Genomic DNA, 24039 nt, shown 5'->3' with positions numbered 1-24039 from the left:
GGCAATTTGGACAAACAGTTGCCAGAAGGAAACTAGCATCTGACGAGAGGCCCTGGGACAAAAACATGATGTGTGTTGGGCGCTGCTTGTCGTAAAAATATATGCTGAAAAAAGGGTACAAATATAATGGAGAGCATGGCTAAATGTGGGAGAGGTGGAGACTAGAGGAATGAGGCCAACAGCAGCTGACAATTTAGCAAAACTTCTGCTATTTGTCTCGTTGCGAAAAAATACAACTCGCAGGAGAGGGAGCAAATTGTTACGCAAAAAAGTTGACAGGACGAGCAATTTGATTTTGGCTGACAAATTTTGTGCTTTTGCTTTTGGCTAATAGTAAAAAATATGCGCGCTTCGACTGGGCCCAGAACAGAGTCAGTCTGTGACAGCTCTCGAGATTGCCATGAATATATAAGCCCAGAAATGTGCCTGTGTCCCGACTGAAAACATACTCGCAGCAGACTGAGCTCGGCCTGCAGAGATACACGAGTGAGAGATGGGTGAGCAAACATGCCAGCAATTTTATTACAAATGCCTGCCATGGTCCTGTATATCTTTTGCCTCACCCGAAGGACCTAGGGTAAGTGGGGTAGGTTCAGTTTTGGTTGAGGTGGGATCCCATAAGGCTTACAAATTCTTTATGCGATTTAATATCTGAATCGATGTTTATTCCTGTGAATGCCTGGATCTTTGACACATTTAATGCTGCAGCCATCCCAGGGTATCTTTTATTCCCAATATAATTTGAAGCTTCCCTTTTCTGTGTGTGTTTTGAGGCATCGTCAAAACAGTTTACGTTCAAAATGTTGTATTTTCTGGAGCTCTGCCAGGCTCCTGCCGCTCACAAAGAGTGATTCCCTCTCTCAGACGCAAACACAAATAGAGAGGAATTCACAGACTGAGAGAGAGGGAGAGCCACACACACATGCACTTTGCGTTTATTGTAAGGCAATAAATTCGCTGGATAATAATTTCGGTCTGGCGTCGTAGCAATGATAAACTGTAGATGATATATTATTGCGTTTTTAGTAGAATAAATAGCGACAAGTCCTCGGGCAGGCGGCTGGCTCAAGTGCGTGGCAGGATTTGGCGGCAGGACTGGCTGTTTACCACAAAACACAGGCCAGAGCTCGGTCTAAGCTTTAGAGTACATAAATCTCATCGGTGGCTGCGGGCTTCCAGCTCCACCACAAAGCCCTTTCACATGCAAAGTGTTGTCTCGTGTATCCATCCTTGTCCGGATAACGGCAGCGTTTTAAAATTTCCCCTTTATAGACGGCGGTTTTTATGAGTTAGTGTGACGAGTGCTCATAAATTTGATGGCTAAGAACTGAGTGGCAGCATACAGCCCACAGAAATTTACAAGTATTTTGGGTGCTTATAAATTGGTGGGTAAGAGTAACACCAAGGCAGCAGAGACCAGGGATTATATGGCACATAAATCATTGTTTGCACAAAGCCAGAGTTCAGGCGCCTCTCCATGATTTCTTTAAAAGGAAACTTCAGCCATTTGGTGACCCACTTAAACAAACATTCAATCGGTTATCTCAGCAGATGGCTGGAAAACCTATCAGCAAATAAATACGAGCACAAACCATTGAAAGATGCATGAGGTTGACAACGAAATTTGCCGACTGTCAGCGGCAGGCGACACGCAAAAGTATTCAAAGAAAAAATCGGAATTAAATGAAATTGTTCCGTATGTATTTTCAATATGCACATAAAACGCAAGTGAAAGAGTTCTGCGGATGGGAGTGATGCCAGAAGGTGTTCAATATGCGTATCCATTTTCGTGGGAGCTCCAACCGCACCCTTTTAGGCCCGCGAGGCATACGGGATGCGGGCCAAGTAAATATTTGCCATCATCTCGAGAGCCTTTGTCGACTGTTTGATGTTTGATGTCCTCGTGCAATGTGATTGACTTTAAGAATCACCGAATCTCTTTCCTACTCTCTCCCTCTGCCAGTCTCTCGGTATGCCCGCAACGTAAAAAATTAAAACGAATGAAGAGAGGGGGCTCCAACCACGGCAAATAAGCTTCGTTTTTGGGTGCCACGATGAAAGGACAACGGCAACTTTCGGGCAAGAAGTTCTCCTTTCCCATCGGTGGTCAATGGAGCGTTCTGCTGACTTATCCGGCTGCCGACTGCCGACTGCCGACTGTCGTAACGTGAAATGAAAGCACGTAGCATTTTCATTTCGGTCAGTGTGCGGAATGCCAATTACATGATGTGGCGGCCCGAAAGCTCTACAGCCAGAGCCCCTGAGAGAGCGGGAGGGAGGGAGAGCGGCAAAAGAGGCACCATTTTGGCAAGAATATGCGTCACAGGGTGCTGCACACCGCAACCGAAAGTCTGCTCCAGAGCTCATTGAAATGAGTCGCGTAGTGTCGCGGCGGGTGAGTCTCATAACTGATGGATGCCTCTTGGGCGAAATTTTTAATAATCTTCTGGAAATGTATGTGTGGGTCTGGCGGAGACACACCCAGAAATACGCACACACATATGTACAGTATACGTAGAGGGAACACCAATGCTGCCGCACAGTGGAAGGATGTGGCTTCAAAAGATGCTCTGCTGTGGCTTAAGAGTTTTTATTTTTGGCTCTTGCTGTATTGGAAGATTGACTGCTCGGCATTTTCTTCAGCTACTTCTGCTCTTCCTTTTTTTTTTGCTTAACATAAAGTCTTTTGCTCCACTGTGCCTGACCTGACCTGCGCCACCTTTGGGTCCGGCAATGTGTGCAGACGCAGGCGCAGCACTTAAAAATGTTTTATTATTGCCGTTTGCAATTGGAATTTTAATTTTTACTTTATAAGTTATGCACGTGGAATCTTAAGCATCTTACAGACTAAGCTCTGGCTCTCTTTCTCTATCTTAAGTTCGCATTTTCTTCTACTATTCCAAGGTTGACTGCTCATTTCGTCTGGATTTCCAGAGGAGTGTCTGTGTGCTCTTATAATTTATTATATGCATATACATATGTGGGGGTTTATGTTTATTGTTTATAAGTAAAGGGGAATAAGTGATTAAATCTGGTATAACGGGACAAGAATTAGATTTCTGCGTCGTTCGTCGTCTGGTTCTCGCACACAACCTGTTACGTCGAAGGCGCTCTCTCGCCGATCGGTTGTCCGCTCTTGCTCTTAATTCACTCTCTTTTGTTTTCTCTTTGCGTTTGCTCTCGTGTTTGGAATTCGCCGTGACGCGAATTCGCCCTTGCTCGTTTTGGCGTTTTGTCTAGGGATCGCAGTTGGCAAAACCCAGCCCACATATGCGAGTATGTGTCCGTGTGGAGTGGGCTACGCGTATTTTGTATTTTTGTTTGTTTGCTAGTGGTATGCTACAGTGTTACCGAAAAGTATGCCACCTGCTACATGGCAAATGGCCTCCAAAAATGCTCGACGGGAGTCGGCAACTTTAAAGCCCAACAAGTACAAGTACAAGTAAAAGAAAGTGCAACTAGAAAGGAGATTTATAGCACCATTAGCTTGAAGCGGAAACCCGCAATCGTGCAAAGAAATAATTATTTTATGAGCTCAATTTCGCTTAAAGGAAAACCAAATAATTGTCTCTATAACATGCGAAAAAAACAAACCTTAAAAGAAAGTATTTTTCTAAGCTAAAACTCTGTAGAATCTGCAGCATTTTCTCAGTGTAATTTACTTAGAAAAAAATATAATCCCAACAAGTGAATAGCTCCGAAAAAGCAGCAGTAGCTGTTGCCCTGCAAAGGGTGGAGCTAACTATATATCACAATGTCGGCGCACTTAACATAGTTTATTTTTTTATTCCTTATCCTTGTGTCGCTGTCGCTGTCGCTGTCGCTGTCTGGGAGCTCTTCTCGCTCTCTCTCTCTCTGTCCCTCTCTTCCCTGCTTCGGGCATTATGCACACGTCGCGCATAACCATAACGATTATGTTAATGCTTCACAGGCTGGGGGGGCGGCTGGAGTGGGTCTCTGTTCTAGCGGGTGTGCTGGCTACCTGCTCATCGCTCGCCTTGGCTTATTTCTGGGTTATTTACATGCCCTAAGTAGTTGTAATGGGTTGCCACTGTCGCCTGCGCTTCAAGCGGCGACAAAGTGTTGGCAATAAAGCTCTAGCCGCGTCCTTGGCGGCTGTCAGCCATGGAGAGGCTATAGAAAATGTGAATGGGCTGAGCTAGTTTCACTATTTTTGGCCCACTGCAGATGTCTCGCTGGCAACACAATTACGCAGGCGGCTCGTGATGGGATTTGGCTTATTCCGAGCACACACTGCGTGGGGCAGGATAATGAGTGAGGCAAAAGTGAATTATACAACCCAATGAATGGCTCTACGGCAAATCCTTTATATGTGCAGGAATTCGCTTTCCAGTTCTATCCGACGAAATGTCATAAAGAACGCATTACGAATCAGAGACCCAAAAAAGTCAATTGCGCATGCAACGGCAACGACCAGGGCCAGGGAGAAGCGGCTTAAAAGCGTAAAACTTTCAATTTGCGTTAATGGCATTAAATAAAGTCACTCTCCAGGCACCCACGTCCACACGGGCATCGAGAACATTATCTCAGGAGCGAGACCCAGCCCGAAAAAAAGCTGAAAGCGAAACCGAAACCGAAACCGAATGCGGGCCACTTCCATGGGCCGGGCAGCCAGAGAGCCACTTAAAAAAGGTTGCCCTGTCAGGCCAAAGCCGCTCGAATGGCTCCACACACACTACATCGATGGGCGCACTGCTTCATGTAATGCTTTTTAAGTTTATTTTTATTTTGTTTGAAATCGCATTAAAAATCATTGGTGTGCCATTTGCAAGGCGGCCAAACACACGACACGAACGGGGCCGTGGGGGGATAAGTAAATACAATTCGATAGCAAAAATACCAACATGAGATGGGGCGAGCAACAACAGTTTCGCTTTCGGCTTAAAGCAGGTGAGTTCTTGGCCAAAACAACAAGAAATGATAAAGAGCTCACACGATGTGGGACTCCCACTTTCGGGCTGGAAAACCAAGAAGAGAAAAGGATGGGGTCGACCTTTGGGTACCCTTGGACAATATTCTCTTTGGCTGCATCCACACCAAATCATAGTACCCTTTGCGTAGGGTATTACAACATGAAACTGCTTTGGGGCTACAGTTACCAAAGAGCTGAGGGAACAACATTGTACTTTAGATAAAGTTGCCGCAGCTAGATGTTTGTGTTTGATGTTTTTCTAGACTTTGTTACCAACATTCGACATGCAATGCACGTAATGCCACAAAAACACTTGCACACACACACACACACACACACACAGATACAGAACACACGCACACACACCGGCAAACACCTGGCAAAAGTTTTCCTTGTGAGACTTTTATCCCACTTTACTTTTTCTCTCTCTTTTTTTTGTAGTCCTGCCTGATTTCTTGGTGTACGTTTGGGCAGGTGTGCGTGCTGCTGTTGTTGCAGGGAGTTTATAAAAAAGAGAAACACTCTAGCATTTGGCAGGACAAAACCTCAGATACTCCCCCCAGATATCAGCCATTAGGCAGGGGGCACACTGGGGAGCTGTGTTTGTGTGGCAAGGCCGAATGCGCTCAACATGATTTGTATTTCACCAACATACCGTTGTGTAAATCACATGCACAGACACCCACATCACCCAAGCAAAACTTGGGCATTTACCAGCAGCAAAAACAAGAAAGAAACTGCCGAAACTCTGCATACCCTCGCAGGCAATTCCCTCACTAAGCGGTGGATAAAACTAATTTCTTACTAGCAAATGGTGATGTGTTCTATAATAACATTTATTAGTTGGCTTCCGCCACGGAATAAATCTATTTCGAGTATGCAAACGTTTCTGCACATCAAAATGCAAGTACTCTCTGTGAGGGTAACAAAAAAGAAAAGAAAAGAAAAACAAATTCGAATCCAGAGACCCACTTGGAAGTCTCACTGCAGTAATAATAATAAAGGGAATGGTTATTGTTTTCTATTAATTTACTTTCCCTGTTTGCTGTTACACGTTTTGTTGCTTGTAGTTTCCATTGTGTTGTCTGTGGATCTGTTTGTGTCTGTCTGCATTTGATTTGATTTGTTTGGTCTTGATTTTATCTTTTGAAAAATTGCCCTACCACGAACAGTGGCAGTCGCACTGTGTGTGTGCTGGATGTTGTCTGGAAGTGCGTACAATTTGTACAAGTGGATTTCGTTTCGGATGTGGAACGGCAGCCACAATGATTTAATTGAACGATGGTGTCAGTTTCCCTGTTTCAATTCCCAATCAATTTGCATAGCCCCAAATGATTATTATGCCATCAGTGGAGATTTATCGTTGCATTCGGAATCAAAGGCAATAGCTTCAAGGCGAATCCTATAGATATCCAGGCCAGGCCAGGCCAAAGTGCAAGCAGCAGCAGCAGCAGATGAAGAAAATACTTACCATAAGTTCGTTTTTTAGCCTAGGCCCCGGATTTCAATAATAATAAAAGCAAAATACTTGAGAGCCGCCTTTAGAAGCAATTGCGAAATATTTCTCATAAAATGCCCGCGCCTGCATAAATATTTAAACTAAAGGCAAAGGCATGAAAGGCATTTCGCTCTCTCTCTCTCTCTCCTTTCCTCTTCTGCACTTAGGACTCTGCTAGAAATGGGAAATAAAAGCCCTCTGCCAGATGGCGGCTGGCAATGGTGTATTTGCCCAACAAGAAGAAGACGATGATGACGAAGGAGCATCGTCTTTGGCCACAGCCACACCATCTCGCCACCCACTCGATCCTCAGCCTCTGAGGCAGCGCGCTGGCTAAGTGAGTGAGTGATGAATCTGGGGATGTAGGCCAGGCCCAGAGCAGGCCATCTGTCCTTGCGCCAGAAAAACGCTTTTCAATAGAACAACTCAAACGGGCAACATGTTACAGATTGCTTACTAGACTCCGGCTCAGGCTCTGGCTCAGGCTCAGGCTCCGACTAAGGCTGAACATAAAGCCTGAAATGAGCTCACGGTGACGATGTTGGATTCTCTTCTTGAACGCTGTGTGCACGCCAAGAACTATATTAAAGACAGCATTCAGCAGCTAATAAATGAATTGATAAAATGCTTTAAAAATGTATTTTAAACCAAGAAAGTTCCTCCATTTTATTGGAACTTTTTTCCTTTATTTTCTGCTTTTCTGCTTGTTTAGAAATCCCAGAATTTCTATGCCAGAATTTCCATTGAAAGCATTCGTACATCTGTCTGTCAATTGGCATTTGTGCACCGAGCTTGCCTCAATTTGCTGCACGCACTTTCGACGCCTTTCGGTTGCATGCTGCCGCTGCCATCGATGGTTACGGAATGTGGGATGCCAGCATACGGATATAAGGCAAGTGTCTATCTTGTTTCTCTTGCTGCTGTCATTCGAGGCTAATGTCTTCGCTCCAGTTTCCCTTTTCGTGTTCAATGTCTATCGTCATTCCCATTTGGTTTTTGTTTTCCTTTCGGCCTTGTTCCCCTTTTTGCTCAGACATTGCATTGAGCACTGTTCCTTCTGTTCTTTCATTTTCTGCTGACACAGTTGGTAGTTTTTCTCCCCTTCGTCCTTGATACACATCATTCAAGCCTGCTTAACGTGTCCTTACATATTAACTTTGCCCAGATGACAGCGAGAGGAAGCTTCTGGGGAAGCAAATGGAGTGTCAGCCTCGCCTGGAGCTCGAGTATTCTGCGAAAATTGAGCGAGACTTTTCACTGCATTAATTATAATATTAAAATGAGTTATTTCTCTGTCTCCTTGCAGATCTTCTTCAACTGAAGCTAAACTCCAGAAAGGTATGTAAATGGATGCTCAGCAAATGAATTATATTTCCAAGAACCTTTCCTTGAAAATTACTCCAAACCTTCGGCATAGGCAAAAGTTTACAAGTGGAAAATTTCATTTCACAGAAAGGAGCCTTTGAAATTTGAATTTGTACAAAGACAAAGACTAGATGGCGGCAATTTTCGATACTTTTAGAACATGTTTACAAGCTTCTGGTCGGGCTTTCCATTATGAATGCATCACAAATTTAATTACCAAGTCTATGCTCGTGCCATGTGCGGATTTTTGGATTAGCCAAAAGAGCAGAAAACATTTTCCAGGAACCGCCCAAGTGCCTGCCAAAAGAACACCTGACGCTGGAGCCCGCTCTGGGGAGCGAGCACGAGGCCAAGTTAAGCAGCTTATGGCCGAGACTGATCAATAATAAACGAATTTTAGTTGGCTCCGAAGCTGAGGAGAACCAGTCCTCGCCCCTCGCTCATTATGGATGCTGGGTGGGATGTTGGGTGGTTGATTTTCACTCGGCAATTTATAATCCACAAGGCAAACTGCAATTAAAACGACTTAATTGTTTATTAATGCGCACTTCCCGGCCATGGCGTGAAAAAATAAATTAATTAGTTGCTATTTTAAATGCGGCACAGACAATTTATAATGCCACGTCCATGGATGGAATATAAAAATAAAACTGCCATTTCCATCGTCTGGTTTTGGGGGGGGGGAAGGCGCGCTCCTTTGATTTATGCTCCCTGCACTTGCCCGTTTCAGTCAAGAGCGGGCATGGAACTGCATCGATGCTGCGCCAGAGGGGAGCCAATTTAATTGCTCGCTGGATTCTCACACTAAGTCCATGTTTCCTGCAAACAGCACAGAAATAGCAGCCGAACACGAACGCCCCAAAAGAGACAGCAGAAGAAAGAGCTGCAGCTTCAGCGCGTCGTGTGATGATTAATGAGACAATTTTTATGACAGCGCACAGTGGAGCAGCATGAGCTATTAATGTCCCAAAATATCGAATCGTTAAACAAAAAAGATTGTGCCTTAAATTAATGATTTTCCCAGTGGAATGCAAAGGATTAAAAATCTTTCAAACAATATTCTTAGTTCGAAAAAAAACCAATCTTTACCCACTGTGCCGCATTTTGCCCTTTGGATGATTTTGGGGGGTGAGAAGTCCCGTCGCTGGCACATGAATAACATGAATTGCGTTATGAAAAATGTACAACAGAAGCTCGTGCAGATGGATGGTACATGGGTACATGGTACATGTGTACATGGGTACACTTTGGGGTCTGCTGCCATCATTACAGAGCTGAGCGATAAGCGACGTTGCATGCGGTGACACCGCTGACGATTGCAAAATGATGGATGCGACACTGGGAGAGAGTGCGTGCGACAGACAAGCACGCGAATTGATGTGCCACGTGGGTGCAATGCTGTTGACTTTGAAAGATTTATATGAAGAGCGCTGACAGCTAGCAAAAATTAGCTGCCAGTCTGCCACATAGTCGCACATGTACACAACACAATGTCGGATGCTGGAAGCTGCAAGCTACATGCGCCACAATTAGCACAGGAACAGAAACAGTCCCTCCAGCGTAACTGTTATGCTAGGCCAAAACCCGTCCAGACCGCAGGCACTTGCATGCATAAACTCAAATTTTGGGGCAGGCAACTGCCTGTCGGGGGACAGATTGTTGTCGGACAACAGCAGCTGGTACCTGGCATCCAACCCTCCCGTTATGCTTATGCAAAAGTTAAGTAAAGTTTATTGTTCGTTTGGATTCTACAGATCTGATTCCCAAGCGCCCCGTGCGCTGGCAGCATTTACTTAACCTGTGACACTTCGGCCAGGGCGGGCACAACTTCCACAGAAATTCGTCCATGCCTGAATGAGGAGGGATCAATGCGAAAAACACAACCAACGCAATAAGCAAGCACTTCCAGTTCGAAAACATTTCTTAGCATTATTTGTAGTAAATGAAATGCCCAAACGTGAAGCAAAATGGATTGCCAGTGGATCAGTTTGTTCCACTTTGCAACGCGATTGTTCAGCTTCACAGCCGTTTCGTTACGCGATACAAACAACAATTTTTGTTGCACAAATCTTCGCTTTAATAAAAATATCAGAGAGCAGGAGCAGATCTCAGTGGCAAAGCCGCCAGAAATTCATCTGCGTTGGGCATACTTTGGCTTCGTTTTTGGATAATATTCTCTGTCTTGCAGCGAAACCAACTGCGATCTCATTCGATTCTGTGCACGCTGGCAGCACTTTTTAAGGTATGTACATCTTGGCCAAGGTGGACAATGGAAGGGAGCGGGAGCCCCTGTGCTCACACTGCAGACCAATGCAAAGCAAATGATTGCCGCCAAATAACAAGAGGTCCATGTCGACACCATTTCGCTGCAAGAAGTGTTCAAAAATGTACATCAATTGTTGCTCAGATTTGACTTATTTTGCTGCTAATTGCTGGGAGTACCAACCGTTCTTTGGCACTTGCTCTGTGAGGTCTGCACCAACAGTTACAGCAGCATCATAGAGCCATGTCCCTCCCTGATTATTTTAACACTGGAACAAATCCATTTCAAATGGCAAAATGTGACAAATTTGTGGAGCTATCTGGAAACATCAGATAGAAGTTCATCAACTGAATCTTTCGCAGTCAATCGACAGCAGTCTCTCGTCTCCAATTCTCAGCTGACAGCTGAGCAGATTGTCGCCTAATTAAACGCATGTGCAACTTGGGCCAGCATAACAGTGGAGGAAAGGCCAGGGAACATATGGCACAAGGCATACGGAATTAGCGCTAATTAGTCGCCGGTCTGACAATGCGCTCTCGGGGCACAGATCAAACAGTTGACTTTGGGACCGACTAGGTTTCCGTCCTTCAGGTTTTCGCCTGTCCACGGGGACGGGCAGGTCCTCAGATATTTTGCTTTCGAGCCTCTGTCCCTCTTGGGCGCCTGCCCTTTGGTTCAGTGGATTTTCCCCGCTGCACTCAGGCGGACCGAATTTAAACGAAAACACAACCGTTCGCAAAAGATCAAAGGGGCTGGCGACAGTCTTTGGGGAAACTGCAAATTGTTGTGGAACTTTCCATTCAAATTGCAAAATTGTTTAAGAATGTATTTGTAAACTGGAACTATTTAATTGGATTTTTAGAACTATTCGTTTATTCGGAATAGAATTTATTCTCTGAAGAGAAGAGAGGGCTGTGCCCTCTTCACGTGCTAAGGAGCTGAGCGAAAATGGTGCCAAAGAACTCAATGAATCAAATTGAATGCTCTTGGAAAATCGACGGAAACTGAACAATTGTACAGAATAATGAGGCGAAATCGCATTAGATGCGACAGCAGCTGCCAAAGTCTCTAATTGTCAATGGCTAAATAATTGAGAGCCAAAAGAATGGAGCAACAGAAGACAGCGAGTGGGGCAGAGGGAATTGGGGCAGGGAGAACATAATAGCATTAAGGGAAAATCCAAATTAAAATCACTTTAAATGCTAAACAGCTGGCCGTTGGAAAATAAAAACACATAAAGCGCCTGCGGCCCTTTAAGCAGCCATTAAAAATTTAATAACTTTGGCCCGGCCCGGACCGGACCAATGCAATTTGTGAAATTTTGTAGCAAAATTAATTAGTCAAACAATCCATCAGGACCTCAACGTGGCCCAAAGACCACCACACAACGAAAAACCAAAAAGGTAGAAAGACAAACAGGAAACGGAGCGAAGGCAGCGAAGGCAGAACGTGACCAGCCACGAGTTGGGTGGAAATGCTCCCTCTTCCCACTCCCATTTTTCTTGCGGCTCATCTGCCTGCCCTTTCCTAAGCTGGCAAAATATTGACCCTCTCGAGACTGTTGAGCTCCAGGCAGCCGGACACTTCAAAGGCGCGCCACAAATGTAATTTTAATCAAAAACTGCTCAAGCCTAGCAAATCCCAATACATGGCGAAGGCTGGGCCGAACTCTGACTGGCCTGCAAACAAAGATTCACCGAAGCTCAACCTTAGCCATATTTCTGGATTCGTTAAGAGCAAACCAAATTACAAGTAAAAGTGGAGTCAGCTCGTTGGATGAAGTTTTGATGATGTGAAGCGAGCACTTCCAAGACAACGGACAACAAATTTCGTTGTTTAATCGACTTTTGTGCTGCACAATCGCGACCCGAAACAATGTCAATGTGGAGAGCTGCAAGAATACTCGCAGAGACGCTGCCACAGACAGGGGACAATTAATTTTTAATGCAACTCTCGGCGCAGATCAGTGCCGGCCGGACAGCAAACAAAACGGCATCGTTGAGAGCAAGTGGCACTGCTAATTGCACTCATTCACACGGCAAGCGACAACAAAGGCGGTCTGAAGTGGCATCCACAACAGCAAGAGAAGCAGCAGGAACAGCAGCAGCAGGCAGAGGCCCGGCCAAAGGCACAAGAGCGAGTGCCAGAGTCTTCCCCTTGACGCACGGAAACGGAAGCGCTAGTTGCAAGGATATGTTGCCATAGAGCACAGTAGTTGCCGGCACTGTGGAGCGAAGTTGTCGTTTTGTGGCTACATTTATTTTTGCCATCCAATAACAATCCACAACAAAATAGTGTAAACGTTATAGACAGACGAGCAAATGCAATTCCCACCACTTTATCATCAGTTTGTCCCACTGTGCGTGGTGCGCCTGTGTGCACTGCAATTACGTGCCATTGAGGCGGCCATTGTTAGTGCATTGCAGATAGCAAATATCCCGTGCCGAAGCCAGTGCCGGAGTCGGGACCACTCCTGCGTCCTCCCACGCCCACTGCCCCTTCGCCGGGGTAATTGTTATGCCAATTTTGAAGGCGGTGCCAGTGTGTGAAATTAAATGAAAATCAAATAAAGTCTGGGCCGAAGCAGAGCACATAAATGCGGTAGAGTTTGCAGCGTTAAATGCCAACAGTCGATTCTCCAATGCACGCAGACACATAAAAATATCAACGCGTATTTGCGTGCCCGACTCCCGAGGAGTCCCAGTGGCTCCTTTCTTATCTACTTAGACCCCGCGCGGGCGCCCACTCGGGCCTCCCCGCACTGCTCGTCACCATCAGACGCCATTCCGGCTTAGACTTTGGGGGAGTGCAAATTGACAATTTCTGTGAAATTGCACAAATACGAGCCTGTGCTCCAATTTTTTATGGCAAATTACCCCGCACAGCCGCATGTGTGTGGGAGTGGCGGCGGGGGCGTCCCAGGGCAGAGGGAATGTCATAAAACCGTTTGGCAGACGCTGCGCTTCGGCAGGGTTTTATGATTGGGTTTTCTTTTTGTTGTTCCTCCGCAAAAAAGGGGAGAAAATAAATAAAATATAAACTGCGTTATGTTTATGCGCCAAAGAAGAGGCAGGGAAAAGCTATCAGGATATCATCAGCTCGAGTATAATTAAACATTACGCAAAGGCAATAAAATGACAGACAAAAAAGAGATGAAAGCCGTGGGGAAAAGGTTTTTGTGGGCATAAGAAAAATAAGCTTTATCAATCATATGTGAAGGGTTCAAGCATTAACCAAGAACAATGCTTATATGCCAATTGTTTGTAAGAAATTAAATGTATTTTGGTCTTTTCCATTCATAAAAGCAAACCTTTTGGCAGCCAAACCTTTTGTGTAGGCAAAACTTTTGAAATGAAATAACTTGAGCAAAATTACACCGAAAAAATCAGCAAAATAATTCAGTTCTGTTTCCGCAACTTTGAAACTTTCGTGAACAACTTATTCGAGCGGTCAATATTCGTTGGGAGCAGCAAAATGGAAAACAAATTTCGTTCAATTCTATGCAAAAATGTTGCCCCTTGGCAGCTGTTGTGCCTGGAAAAGTTTTGGCTTATATTAAAAGGCAATTAATCTGCACACAAAAAGGGGATGTAAAAAGCTAATAAACAAGCGAAAGTGCTCGCTGCTCTTATTTATTGATATATTATTAATAAACATTTATAAAGCAGCACGAAATATTGTCTCCACGGTAAATTAGTTCGAGATCGAAGCTGCTTTTTTTTGCGAAATATTTGCGAAACTTGAAAAGCAATTAAGAAGTTTGCGCAATGTCAGGATTTTCTCTACCCAGCGACACCTCCGTTGCCATGGAAGTTTCACCTCACGGCTCCTTAGACAGGGGAAAATGAACTTTTCGGGAGAGCAGCTGTGGCCAGGAGAAAGGCAACAACATTAGGGGCTAACATATACTCATGGTCGTGGCATAAACATAATGATAAGCATAATATGATGCTGAGAGCCGGGAAGTATGCTTAATTTTGTGCAACTTTAGTGCCTTTAAGCTGCAGGAGCAAAGGGGTTCCACATTTGATAGCCGAAGCTCTAGATACTCTTCTAGCTACAGTTTATCTATATCTGCAGGGATTTTTCTTAGCATTAATAAAGGTTTTCTCAGCCAGACTTGCTTCTTTGGCCGTTTCCATATCATAATTAAAAGGAACTTCTTGTGGCTAACTTTCTGCAGACAAAATCAGCAACTTTCCTGTAGCAAAAATCAAAGTACTCTCTGCAAGTGTGGGCAAATCAGAAAAGGAAGGCAAAAAAAGTGAAGAGAAATCCCCTTAAGTGTGCGCTGGACGTTGGGAAAACTTGTGGCTTCCCCCCCTTCCGCGCCAGCTCGTGTCGGTCTCCGCCGTTCAGTGCCTCTAAGTGCACATGCCACAAACAGCTTAAGCTGCTAGGCAAATGTATTGTACAGCAACCAGCAACCGGCAACCGGCACCAGAGGCATGCCACATCGAAATGCTCACTGGCAGCGGGTTCCAAGTGCTCAAAAGGAATGTAAGGAGCCGCGGGGCCTGGCCCGAGACGAGTCCTTGGGCTGGCGTTTATTTGCGTTTATAATGTGTGAGCTATTAAAATTTTAGAGGCTGTTAGTGTGGGCGTGGGCGTGTGCGTGTCTGGCGCACTTGAATTAAAAATATTCTCAGCATAAAATGAAAATTAGTTGATTTTTTTATGCGCTGCTCGCAGGGCGTGGGGCTCTTAAAGCTTTCAGCGCCAGCTGGCAAAGTTTTCAAAAAAAAATACAAATATTTTAAGTGAAATTTCGCCCAACTCTTGTTACATATTCATATTTGTATTTGTGTTTGCTTTGGCAAGCGTAAAGTGGAAATTAACATGAAGGCAGAAGTCGCAGGGCGTAGTGGAGGAGCATTTCCTCAATGACAAACCGAAGCGGGAGTACCCTGGAAGAAACTGTTGGAATTAATTAAGGATAAAGGGAATATTTTTGGGTATTACAAAAATAAATCATATGATAAATTACCTGTCTCTGTCAGAGATGGACTGACTTCACATTCCACAGAGTACCTCAAAGTCCAGCCACTCGATTTGTTACCTCTGTCTTGGCCTTTTTTTTCGCCATAAATTGTGGCATTTTTTTGCACCTTTCGGACTCAGCTGCAGCTTATTTCTGATGCATATTTCACTTTGCCTTTGCATGCGTAATTTTATTTGCTGCCACGCCCGGGCGTGCCCCCACTCGCTGCGGCTGGTTGCGGGCTCGTAATTCGTAGGGCGAGGTATAAGTTTTATGACCATTGCTGCGATTTTGGTTGCTGCTCAGGCAGGTTGTAAAAAATGTATGCATTTTACAACAAAATGCTGCTCGTCGCTGCCCGTTTCCCAGCCCGTGTCCGGCCGTGTGTTGTCGCCACTGCGGCTGCACCTGAGCGAATTGTTGTCGTCGACTCACTGGCTTTGGCCCGGCCAGAATATGCACGGCAATGTGCCAAATTTAGTGCTCGGCCTGCCAACAAGAAGGCGGCAGAAAGCGCCCAGCCGGGACAAGAGTCTGTGCCAGGGAACGTCGCTTAAGTTGTGATGTAAATTGTAATTTTCACATGTTATGACATGTTCGTAGCGCCACTTTGAAGCTCCCCCGAACTGCATGACTAAATCCGCTCGCCAGCGAAGCACGCAAGAGGAAAGCTTTAAAAAACGAGAGCTGCGCTTTTGGTTGTTATTCAATTTAGGGCAATTTATAGAAAATATTACCACAACGAGACCAGCACTTGCCCTTGTGGTCTGAGCGTTGCCAAAGGCAACTGAAATGCCTGCCAAACTGCCGCTTGGCGTGGCCGTTGATAAGTTTTTAATTAAGTTTGGGCTTATTAGGTGGCGGCCATAAAACCGCGACAGTGCTTAAGCATTTACTTTGACGTCACAGAAAGTGCAAATCTTGCCGTTTGATGGCGAATAAATTGGCGTGTTTTGCGCTTCCAAGTACTTGGCCCCCATCCATGCACATTTCAATCAAAATCTATGGGTTGTAGCTGCAAAATTCCGAAGGGATTGAGACAACCCTAATGGCATGATGAATTTCTTATGAAATTGTCAGGGAGAAAGGTTTACGGGGGGTAAATGCCTATTGATTTGGCTGGAGGTGGGGCAATGGAATGAAATGGAAATGATGTCCAATGACAGCAGTTTAGGGGACGTGTCAATGTTGGGACATGTGCAAAAATAAAATAAATATTTATCTATTTGCAGAGGCTGCCTGCTCGAATAATTTTAGCACCAGAAGCAGCGCCAGCGCCAGCAGAGCTTGAACAAATCTCTCAACTGGCCCAAGGCTTCCTTGTCATCTTATTAAATCACACAAAATAGAAAAACTGCCAGACAGGCGGCCAGCAACGAAAAGCGAGATAGATACCGAAAAAAAGGGAAAGGAGAGACAGAGAGAAAGCGGAAAAATGGGAAATGTTGCATGGAGAGGGAGGCCAGTTCAAATGCCTCTTGGTCTCGACTGTCAAATCATTTTGTGATAAGGATATAACAAATGTGCGCACACAGATACTCCACACATCTACGTACATCTATCTCTCTGGCTGTCTGCTTCATAACTGACAAATGAAAATGTCAAAAAATGTTTTGCTGACAAGCCAACCCAATGAGAATATTTCGTCTTTCATTCCGTAAAAGTTCTGCACTGGAATATTGCTCAAAATTTAATTAAAAAATGCTCTCTGCAAACGTAAAGTCTGAAGAATTAAACTTAAATTCACAGAATATAGCAGGAGGTCTCCAATTAGTAGGAAAAGTAATGAAAAATCCATAAGAAATGACAAATAGCATTGAGTGGCAGATTGCTTTTTGTGGGCATTGAGATGAACATTTAAAAGAGATTTGAAAACATTTCAATCCTTTATAAACTGCGAAGAATATTGCAAATAATTATAGAAAAGCAGCTGGAGATCAGCAGCACTTAATTGAAATAGGAATAAGCAATCTGAAGTCTCCTTTTGTATGACAATTTCTGTCCATTGTTGTCAAATTATTTTCATAATAATAAACCTTCTAATGGCTAGTTTGATTTTAATCAATTCTTGTTAAGCAAAACCATAGCACATGCTCTTACATTTCCCTTATTAACATTGTTCAATTCCTATAAGTTAGGGACTTGGGCAGACTTGCCCAGACTCACCTGTCCGGGCATTCACTTACAATCTCAATCTCGGCTTCCATTACATGTTGAGCACCAAACATTTTGGGGAAGAAGCAACGCAGCTGCGGCAGCATTAGGCCATAGAAAATGCCCTCGCAATGATTAATGTTTGCTTATTAATAATGTCTCCGTTCCCAGGAGGCAGCTCTGCAGGTGCTCGGCCAACGACAATGGACCCGTGGCAGCAAATCAAGTCAATTTGCTGGCCAAAGTATGCGAGTATCCATTACGCATTTGCATTTGGCGCCAGACTGTTGTTCAAAGATTTTCCCCAGCGAAATTCTAGCCATTCAGCCTGTCAGTCGGTGGGCGGCGGACTGCCACCGTGGCTGATGGCTAATGAAGGGCGCGTCAGATGCTGGAGTCTTTTTTATTCGCTTCGGTCCGAGGCTTTGGTTACGCAGATCTGGCGGGGCTTTTGTTTTATGGTATTGTATTTGGCCAGCCGGCGTTGGGCCGCACAATAAACTTGCATTTAACTTAATTTTACTGTAATTTATTTTCTATTTAACTAGAGGCTCTGTCCGGACAATGCAATGTGTTGCATGATTTATGCCCGACATTCTCAACTGTTTATTGCCATCGCTTCCTTTCCTCCTGTCACTGGTTCGGGCATGTCTTTTGTTTTTCACTCGGCCTGCCTAATGTCCTTTGATTAATTTCGACAAATACAAATGTCCTGCCCCGGCCCTGGGCAATTTAAAGACCACTGCCGCCCACAGCTGTCTGTGGCCGAATGACACTTTGAGGCATATGAATAATAAGCGAATAATAAGGACAAGGCGAAATATAACGAGCTGACCCAAATGGGCAGACAAATAATTGGGATTACAATGCAATAACAACCAATTAAGGCAACGACAAGGCCCACGCAGTTTTTACTGTGTCATGTCATTATCCTTTCACCGGGAGATCCTTGCACACGAGAGTATTTGCATATCCGTCATATCAATGTGTGGCATTGCAGGACAAAAAGTATTCCCAAATACAGACTGGCAGCCAATCGAATGGCTTTATTATCGGGAATTAATTACCTGATCACACTGCAATTTATGCCTCTATGTCACACAGATAATCAGCGATATTATTTACCATTTATAGCGAACAAAAACATGAGATAAATCCATCCATGGCTTCATCGATTTGTGCATTAAATTTAAGGCTTTGGAGTGATGGATTTGCAGGCAGATAATTATAAATATATTTACAATTTACCCACCAACTAATGCCACCTTTATGGTCTCTTTAACTTTCTTGCAGTGTGCCAGCGACACGAACAGGAACAGGAAATGCATTACATTACCATTTCGTTAAGGACATAAAAAGCCTTTCTTGGCCAGCAGTGAAACAACGTTGCCATCGGAGACGGGCTCAAAGGAAGATAGAAAGGAGAACGAACAGAGCAGAAAGGCGCAAAGCAGACAGAAGAAAGGAAAAACCACAAGACAGAAGGCAGAAAGCCGCACGAGGCGACAATAGCGAAAGGCGTTGCCTACTTCTGTGCGCTGTCAGGGGAAAAATCAAGAGGCTGGCATTTTTATGAAATTAATACAAAAGGCAAGGAGTATAAGCAGCGGCAGGGGAAGTAGAAGTGGCAGCCATGACAAAAGTGACAAGGACAGGACAATGATGAGCATCACTCTGATTATAATGGCGGCCCAGCCACAATGCGGGCCATGCAACAGAGCGGCGACACTCGTCGAGTAGAGCGAGCGCGTGAGCGACGGAGTGGCTGGAGGACGTGACAAGAGTCCGATCAGCGCTATACTAAAGCAACTGCGACAGAGCAGAAAGTGCTAATCATATTGGCGGAGCAACTGCCATTCCATAATTTGACAGGCAGACGTGACCGGCTGAGCGGCACAGAAAACACTTGAAAAATTTGCAAGGAAAAACCTAAGGAAATTTAAACCCAAAAGAAGCGAAAGAGGGAACGAAAATGTCTGCTCCTTTGATGGTGCTGCTGCTACTCCTGCCACTGGTGAGCATCATCGCCGGTTGTCCGCCGGAGGTTTGCATCTGCAAGTGGAAGGGCGGCAAGCAGACGGTGGAGTGCGGTGGCCAGCAGCTGGCCAGCATTCCGGAGGGCATGGATCCGGGCACACAAGTGCTGAACTTCAGTGGCAACTCGCTGCAGGTGCTGCAGTCGGAGCGCTTCCTGCGCATGGATCTGCTGAACCTGCAGAAGATCTATCTGTCCCGGAATCAGCTGATACGCATCCACGAGAAGGCGTTCCGGGGGCTGACGAATCTCGTGGAGCTGGACCTGAGCGAGAATGCGCTGCAGCATGTGCCGAGCGAGACGTTCCAGGACTACAGCTCCCTGATGCGCCTCTCGCTGAGCGGGAATCCCATCAGGGAGCTGAAGACCTCGGCCTTCCGCCACTTGTCCTTCCTGACCACCCTGGAGCTGTCCAACTGCCAGGTGGAGCGCATCGAGAACGAGGCCTTCGTGGGCATGGACAATCTGGAGTGGCTGCGGCTCGACGGCAATCGCATCGGCTTCATCCAGGGCAACCACATCCTGCCCAAGTCCCTGCACGGCATCAGCCTGCACAGCAACCGCTGGAACTGCGACTGCCGCCTGCTGGACATCCACGCCTGGCTGGTCAACTACAACACTCCGCTGGCCGAGGAGCCCAAGTGCATGGAGCCGGCCCGGCTCAAGGGCCAGGTCATCAAGGGCCTGCAGCGGGAGCAGCTGGCCTGCCTGCCCGAGGTGAGTCCGCAGTCGAGCTACACGGAGGTCAGCGAGGGTCGCAACATGTCCATCACCTGCCTGGTGCGTGCCATTCCGGAGCCGAAGGTCCTGTGGCTCTTCAACGGCCAGGTGATGAGCAACGACAGCCTGATGGACAACCTGCACATGTTCTACTACATCGACGAGAGCATCGGCAGCAGCGGGGCCGAGGAGAAGCGCAGCGAGATCTTCATCTACAACGTGGGAGCCGAGGACAATGGCACCTTCTCGTGCGTGGGCCAGAACATTGCCGGCACCACCTTCAGCAACTACACGCTCCGCGTGATCATCAAGGAGCCGCCGGTCGTCAACGAGGTGTCCTTTCCGCGCGACTACATGAACTACATTGTGGCCAGCAGCGCCGGCGGCGGCATCATCTTTGTGGTGCTCCTCTGCACCATTGTGGTCAAGTGCAAGCGCACCTCGGAGCCGGCCAAGCAGCGCAAGAAGTGCGACCAGGTGACGAGCATTGCTGGCGGCACAGACTCCTCCACGGGCAGCACCCAGGACTCGGGCATGGGCATGATGAAGTGCGCCTCGATCCTCAACGATGGCGGCGACAGCATGAACGGGAACTCGGGCATGCATCTGGGGGACACGATGACTCCGACAAAGGCCACCAATGGAGCAGCTGGCGGTGGCATCATCCTGGGCGGACAAATGAAGCAGAATCTGCTGCTGTATGCCACACCCAATGCGGGCCAGCAGCAGCTCCAGCTGAATGTCAATCTGATGGGCAGTGGAGCGGGTTCACCGCCACTTCTGCTGAGCAACGGGCATGGCCTGGCGGCCGCCTATTGCTCGCCACCCGCCTCCCTGCGCAACTACCAGGAGAAGAACCCCGATCTGGTCAACGATGCGGAGAGCGTGAAGCACAAGCTGAAGACAGCCGTCTCCCTGGACGGCACCGGGGACTACGAGACGTCCAGCGACTGTGGGCAGTACGAGGGCTGCTACCAGCTGGCCGCAGCGCATCCCCACCCCCATCCCCATCCCCACCAGCATCCGCACGCGCACCCACTGATGGGACGCTTCACACAGGCCATGACCACGCTGCCGCGGGGCATGCAACTCAAGTCGGTGATGGCGGGCAGCCATCAGCCAGCGCCCCACCAAGTCGATGTCCACTTGAATCCGGTTTGCTTCTTGGGCCAGGATGGCTTCGCCTACGACTACAGCAGCGCCCACTTGGTGCAGCAATCGCCCCAGCAGCAGCAGCAGCAGCAGCAACAGCAGCAGCAGCAGCTGCAGCCAGCTGGGCCGCAGCCTGCCGCAAACTTTTATCGAACGCTGCCACACAATCGGCTGCACAAGCAGCAGCAGTTCCAGGGCGCAGCCGCACCCAACTCGAGTCTCCGCTACAGCCTCGAGGCGGAGTTCATCCAGCGGGGCCCCGTCAGCTATGAGAAGTACCAGATGCCCAATGTACGATTCACCGCCGAGGGCTATCCGCAGCAGCAGCAGATGCAGCTCCAGCAGCAGCAGCAGCAGCAGCAGTTCCCCTCTCCCCCGGAGGGCTATAAGAGCGATCTATCGATGCTGCCGGCTCCGTTCCAGCAGTGGCCCAGCTGCCTGCCCGGCTATCGCTACGCCCAGTCACCCACCCAGGCAGCCATCTCGCCCACACCCCAAGCCCAAGCCCAAGCCCAAGCACAACCACCACCGCCTCAACCACCGCCGCCAGCAGCAGCAGCAGCAGCAGCCACTGCCACAGCATCGACCTCCACAGGGACTGGCACCATTCCAGAGCTGGACGAGAGCGAGGCCATGTCCTCGCCGCGTCCGGAGAAAGCGTCCTCCGAAGCAGGGGCCAGTGCGAGTGGCAGTGCCGCGACGCCCCCAGACGCGGCTGCCGCGGAGGAGAGCGCCAGTGGAGACACCTCGAAGCTGAAGCACTTGAACGGTCCCCTGGCAGACAGCCCCGACGAGGGCTACGTGGGCGATGGCCAGGAGACGAGCGACATTTGACAAGGCCCCCCCAACGGGGGCCCGTCGCAAGCTGATGCTGCCTTAGACGATTCAGTGGCTCTGTAAATAGGCACGCTGATAACATACACATAGATACACACAAACATACAAACATATACCTAGAACTCTCCCCAAGACTTGGCTTACTCTGCCCTACTCTTTTTTTCTAGCCTTAGATTCTGTTTTTCCTTTCCTACTCCGTGTGTATCCATCGACTCCTCCGCAAAGGAAGCAAACAAAAGGCAGACCCAAGTTTAACCTAATAATTGGCACAGCCAGCAATGCGAAACCAAGTAAAGAAAACCCAAAGCACAGGCAAACCGAAGGTTGAATACTCAGACCCAAAGCAAGATGTTTCAATATCCCACAACATGTAGAGACCGCAAAAGTGTGGCAAAAGCTCGAAATTTCTATTGAATTTTCTATGCGAAATGGATGAGTTCTAGATTATTTTGGGTACTTTCGGGCAGTGTGTTCGAGCAGCATTCAGTGGCAGCCCAGATTAGGTTGAAGCATGGAACAATGGGCCAGTGGAGGGGCCTAACCTAATAAGCCGAAAAACAAAGACGAGCCTCTAAACAAAAGGCTCTTGTCGCCGTTTGTTTGTTTGCCTCGAGTGCCAGTGCCTGCCAGCGTTTTATTTCCGCTGATGTAATTGAAAAACTTTTTCATTTAATATAAAGTTTTCAGCATCTTTCTCTCTGCTGCCTCGACGCCGACACAAGCCATATAAAGCAGAGAAAAATGGTGCAAAAACCCCAAAGAGACAGAGGAGGAGGGAGTCGTAGAAGCTTAGAAAGAAATACAGGGCCTACGACTAGACATGTGGAGTGTTTGTGGGTCTGTTGGCTTGTCGATTGAGTTGTTCATCCTCCATTCTCCTCCTCCGGGTCCTCGTTGACAATTGACTCGGCCGGAGTGCCAACCCGCACAATGGCCACCCCCATTCCAGTGGCAGCTCTAAGTCGGTGCCACACTTCAGAGGCAAGTGGCATGTGTTTTCACCATGGCGACACCTGACACAAAGGACTTGAACTCAGCTCCGACTGGGAGCCTTTTGGCTCGAGTGGGACCCAGGAAGTCCGAGCCTGCTTCGGGGCAAGTCGAGTGTTCCGCACCGAAAATCGCGAGTGGCATTAAGGGTTCCCCCTTTGTAGTGTGCTCTAGTTTATGAAATTTTAATTTGGGCCACATCCGCCCCCAATGTTGCATTTAAATAATTTATGACGTTTATTTTCTACTAAGCCAAAGTCTTGAGAAACTTTTCCTGCCCGAATCCCTGCCCCAAAGACAAACACATCTTGAATGTTCAATCCTGAGTTTCGGTATATCAAGAGAGGACGAGCAGCAGTGAGGCAAGTGTTTCCGGGTAACATCTACAGTAGATAACGTAAATTAGTACTTAAACAACGTGTCTAACTAGGTAAGAACTAACTAAATATAGGCTAAAACCCAAAGACAGTTCGCGACTTGTGTGTAAATGTAGTTCTAGAATCGTTTGAGGCAAAAACTATTCTAATTCCCGGCACACAAAGGCTTTCCCACACAAAACAGATCCAGTCAATGCCGAAGGGGAAAGGAAAAAAACAATTAGCAATACAAAAACAGCATATGAGAGGGAAAGACGGGGAGGAGAAGAAAGCAATCATTTAAGCACAGTATGGAATATTGTAAATTGCATAAATAAATCATTAGATCTAAGGACTCGGCAAACCCCACACTCTCCCCCAACACTCACTCACTCACTCACAGAGGAAGGAACTCCGCATAAGTGGTTAAGTTTTATTTACACCAAAAGAGCTAGTTGGCACCTTAAGGAATATAGCAACAGAAACTACATTTAGAAAACAGAAGAGCAGCAAAAATAAATACATTTTAGCCTAGACAAAAGCAGTAAAAATTGTTTAAATCTCGACACAAGAAACACACAAAGAAATATTTAACAACGGAATTTGCTGGCAGGCCTCTGGCAGCTGCCCAAAAGGTAAAAATAATTTTAAATATTCTATTACATAAAATGCAAAAAAAAAGGAGTGGAAAGTTATGAACTAAGTTAGTTGTTAGGCAATGCAAAACATATATGTATGAATAAATTAAAATATTG

The 24039-nt window shown here is 46.6% G+C and overlaps 1 protein-coding gene across 3 annotated transcripts in view; it reads left to right on the top strand.

The window, feature by feature from the left end:
* LOC117901102 overlaps nt 1-23965 on the top strand; it is a 59810-nt gene extending 35845 nt beyond the window's left edge. For 2 of the 3 annotated variants that reach the window (XM_034811731.1, XM_034811732.1), the window contains 2 exons: nt 7738-7769; nt 18488-23965. In XM_034811731.1, the coding sequence (XP_034667622.1) occupies nt 19167-21935 (2769 nt within the window). In that variant the 5' untranslated portion in view covers nt 7738-7769; nt 18488-19166 and the 3' untranslated portion in view covers nt 21936-23965. Of the gene's footprint in view, nt 1-4140; nt 4146-7737; nt 7770-18487 lie in introns of all 3 variants that reach the window. The other variant, XM_034811733.1, reaches the window with a different exon arrangement.
* Nucleotides 23966-24039: the final 74 nt, after the last annotated feature.

The sequence above is a fragment of the Drosophila subobscura genome, chromosome U (assembly GCF_008121235.1).
Source record: "Drosophila subobscura isolate 14011-0131.10 chromosome U, UCBerk_Dsub_1.0, whole genome shotgun sequence".
Classification (NCBI taxonomy): Eukaryota; Metazoa; Arthropoda; class Insecta; order Diptera; family Drosophilidae; genus Drosophila; species Drosophila subobscura.
Note: the sequence above shows the minus strand (reverse complement) of the source record. Positions and strands in the feature narration are given on the sequence as shown.